Here is a 4,217-nt window from a genome sequence, read left to right on the forward strand (position 1 = left end):
TAAGCAAACCAGCAAAATTACGCCCTCTAACAGAGCCATGAGTAGGTAACATGCACAGACGCGTCTTTCTCTTCCATCCTCCCACCCCCACCCCGTAGATCAAATCGAATGCAACGTTTTTATCTTGCAACGTCATTTTGGGTAACACATACAATGCACACTCGTGTGGAGGGATAATGCACATGGCGGGAAATGCTTCTGTCCATACGCGATTGTGTTCAGGCTGATATACATCAGTGCATGAAGCTGAAGTGATAACGCCTCAGAGCTATCTGCGAATGAATGTGTTCTTCATCACTTTTTTTTTTTTGTTTTTTTTTTTTTTTTTGCAGGTTACAAAGAACACACGTATATTTACAACGACGTGATAATTCTGTTTTGCTACGGCACAGCCATAAGTGTAATGTCCTCCTTTTTCCAAGATGATAAAATCGTTTCTTATGCTACCCATGAAAGGAACAAGCACCAGTCGTTTAAGGGTGGGCCCTTAAATGCGCACAGGAATTCTAATTGCGTTTATTTGCACTACGCGTCGGATGACATTGAGAAGGACACGGTCCTTTGCAGGTGGGTGGAAACGTCTCCTCGTACAGTGCGCACTTAATTTGTCTGTCTCTCTCTCCCCCCATTTTATTTCGTCGTTCCCTCCCAAAACAGAGTCTGCAATGAAGCCCCGGTGCCGAAGATTCTCATTTCTTCTGCTAGTGTGCCACAAAACCTGGCCGTCATTGGAAAGTAGGCCTTTCGTAGCGGACCAACTTGAGCCGTGCGGTGCGCAGGCGAGGCGATCACACGTCACTTCGTGCGCTTCATCAGCTTCACCCACTTCACCCCCCCCCCGAAGCGGCTTCCTCATCTCTGCCTTCGTCGTGTACCCGCTGAAAAAGCACTACGGAGAGCACCTCGCCTCAGAGGTGAGAAAAAATCCCTAACAGGGCACCTGTGCATGCGGGATGGACCTTGTGGTCGGGGTGTGTGTGACCCACCTTCCATAACCCCCCTTCTCGGGCAAGTTATATGCCCCCCCCCCCCACGTACCGCTTCCCACCCCCCTGCAGATAAGCGAGATATTTCCCTTCCTGGAGTTGAACCTGCACAAGCAGATCATTTGCAAGTTACTGGTGAATGGCTTCAACAGCATCTTCGATTATAATTTGAAATTATGTTTCAACCAAAATTATTTATTTGGCTATTGTTGCGGGACGGGCATGTGCATGTACGGGACATATTCAGAAAACAAATTTTTAATCAAGTCGAACTACAAGGATAATTTTTACATCCGGAACAAGAGCATCAGTGCAAGGGAGTTGAAGATTATATATGACAATTTAAATTATCGGTCCTTTTTTTGTAGAAACAAGTGCCTTTTGTCTCCTGTGTTCATACAAGGGGACATGGTACATGATAGTGATGGAAGACTAGACCCTTCGCAGACTTACAAAAACAAACTCATGAATTGTAGTGTAAAGGATATGATTGAACAAGCCTTTTCAGAGCAACTCAGCGTAGAATCCAATAAGCGAAGCACAAACGGGGACGATCAATCGACAAGTGATAAAATCAAATGCAATAACTACTTTAGATTGAGGGAAATTTATTTGAAGGAGGAGGAAGAGTTATTGAATTGCCCAAACGAAAGTGATCACCATAAGAGAGATAATGGCATGGAGTACACCCAATTAGGAATAAAAGAAAGGAAAAGAATTAAAAAAAAAAAAGAAAAAAAAAAAGCCAAAAGAGTAAAGAATAAGGGATACATTTATGAAGTGGAAGATCACCTCGATAATATTACCCTACTTAATATTTACGAAGACAGCATCGCTCTGTATAATTATATTTTTAATTTAGACGTTAATAATTATCTGGTGCATAAGAGGTACGACAGTGGCGCCCTTCCCCCTAGGGGCACTCCTCAAAGTGGTCAGAAGCACAATGGTCATAAGCAGAGTGGTGAGAAGCAGAATGGAAACTGCCCTCACGGAGAGAAGGAGGCACCCGCCAACGAGGAAGCACCCCACTGCGGCAATTTACAAATAATGGAATCACTCCCATCGAAAGGGCGGAAGGAATCCACGAGAGACCCTTTGTCAGTTGGGAATAAAGAAAATACAAGGGATGACCCTCATAGAAATGTCAAAAGGCAAATGGACAGAGGGGGTTGGACTGAACGGGAGTCCCCCTCGAATGCTAAGCAAGACCATAGTCCTTACGGCACCCCCACAGACACGTCGATCAGCATGACAAAATTGAGTGAGGACAAGAAATGCCCTCCAATCCCCTTCCCAGAATCTTGCGCGCAGTTACCAAGAACGTGCAATCGCTCCTTCGCGCTAGACAGGACTGAAAACAGCCTCCTCGTCGACTGTGAGTTTAGGAAAGGGGAAACTCAGAATGACCCCAAATACTTTTTTTACATGTGCACGCTTGATCTCCTCCCCAGCATAAGGTTCGAAACGTTTTACGAACAGCGGGATGGTTGGGCGCACGCAAATAAGACGGCGCCCAGTTGGATGGAAGCAAACCTGTCCACTGTCCCCACCATTGAGAGGACGGGGGAAGCCCTCATGGGGCACAGCCTACCCAGGGGGCTCACGAACAACTTCGTAATGGAGTCCATCACCAAGTGCATCGCGAGCGGAGAAAGGCAAAGCGACTCCGAGGAAAACCAGTCGAATGAGCGAAGGCAGGCAAACTTTATGGGGCCGCCTCCTCTGCACGAACAACGCGACGAGCGCGAAGAACTGGACGACCTGTTCAGCGATCAGTGCAGCGACCAAGTTAGTGAGCGTCCCGCCGATGGGTACATCGACCTGGTTTCGAATCAATGTAGCAACGTGCATGGGGAGGTCCTTACTGACCTGCTTGTAGTCCCCACACGGGGGGACAACCCACCCCCCCAGCGCAGAACCCTGACGGACGAAGAGGAGAGGAAGAGAAAGAAAGCGGAAAAAAGAAACAAAAATAAAGGAAAACACACATACTTGAATAATCTCTCAAAGAGTTACCTCTACCTGATTAAGAGGATAAACCTGTTCACCGAAAATAATGAACAGGTAGATGTAGTGTATGAAAAAATAAACAAAGCATTCAACGACCTTTATAACGTTCTAATATTTTATATATTTGCAAATAAAATGTGTCCCTGTTGTATATACAGCATAAAGTATCACTTCGCGTTCATATCTGTGGACGTGCTGGAAATTATGCTAACTGGTCATTTGGTTAAGATAAAAAATAACAGCTCGATAAGTCTAGAGTTGAAGAGCATGAACCGATTAATGCAGGAGAATTTGTTGAAGCATTTTTTTAATTATTTGGAGAATTATTATATAGAAAAATGGGAGCTGTTTTTTAACTGTCTTGAATTATTTCCCTCCACGAATGGGGATAAGGTGGGGGGGACCAAGACGAGAAGAAATAATTACCAGGGTGATAAATTCCCTGTTGGACAGAAAAGGAAAAAAGGAATATTTCACTCCGTCATGTCCAAATTGTTCTACCTTCCTTTGTACCTTTGTCATAGGGGGAATGGAAGCAAATCGGCAGGATTGGGGAGAAGCGGGACAGGGGGGAAAGGCGAAACAAAGAAAGGTGGGACGACGAAAGGGATAACTCATTCGAAGGATGCTATAACACAACGAGGTGAAGAGAAAGAAACGCAAGGAAACAAAAGAAATAAACTTAGCTTATTCTTAAAAAAGTCGACAAAAAAAACGAAACTCTCCTCTGATAAGTACAATTTGTGCGACACGCTGTTCCTCTTTAATGACCTTAAAAATTACATTATCCTTGAAAACAGAAAACACTTGTTTGATTCCTTCACAGAGCAAAACTTTTCCTCCATCATAATAACCCCCCTGAACATCCTTCCAAACGTTATTATAAAAAAATACTTTGGAATTATTTCCATGCACATCGTGAAGGAAAATGTTAACCTCAAGCAGTTTGATGTTTTTTACCAAAGCATAATATCGGATATTTTATTTATTGCCAAGTCTCACATTAAGGCCATCGGGGCCAACTTAATATGTTCCTTTAAGATCACCAACTTATTCATGCGCGAGGAGAGGTCGCACGCCTACGCGCTGATCAGCATTTGCGGCGACGTCGCCAAGATTTGAAGTCGGGGAAGCACAGGAAAAAAAAAAAAAAAAAAAAAAAAAAGGGAAAAAAAATATCCCCTCAAATAGTAAAGTATAGCATAGTATAGTGTGTGT

General features: G+C 44.0%; 1 protein-coding gene across 1 annotated transcript in view; it reads left to right on the top strand.

The window, feature by feature from the left end:
- AK88_03816 (uncharacterized protein) overlaps window positions 1-4,121 on the top strand; it is a gene marked incomplete at both ends in the record, with an annotated part of 10,319 nt that extends 6,198 nt beyond the window's left edge. Inside the window, 5 exons of the mRNA XM_012481426.1 lie at window positions 99-141; window positions 333-567; window positions 658-735; window positions 845-914; window positions 1,059-4,121. Of these exons, the coding sequence (XP_012336849.1) occupies window positions 99-141; window positions 333-567; window positions 658-735; window positions 845-914; window positions 1,059-4,121 (3,489 nt within the window). The remainder of the gene's footprint in view (window positions 1-98; window positions 142-332; window positions 568-657; window positions 736-844; window positions 915-1,058) is intronic.
- Between the last annotated feature and the right edge of the window lie 96 nt (window positions 4,122-4,217).

The sequence above is a fragment of the Plasmodium fragile genome (genome assembly GCF_000956335.1).
Source record: "Plasmodium fragile strain nilgiri unplaced genomic scaffold supercont1.47, whole genome shotgun sequence".
Classification (NCBI taxonomy): Eukaryota; Apicomplexa; class Aconoidasida; order Haemosporida; family Plasmodiidae; genus Plasmodium; species Plasmodium fragile.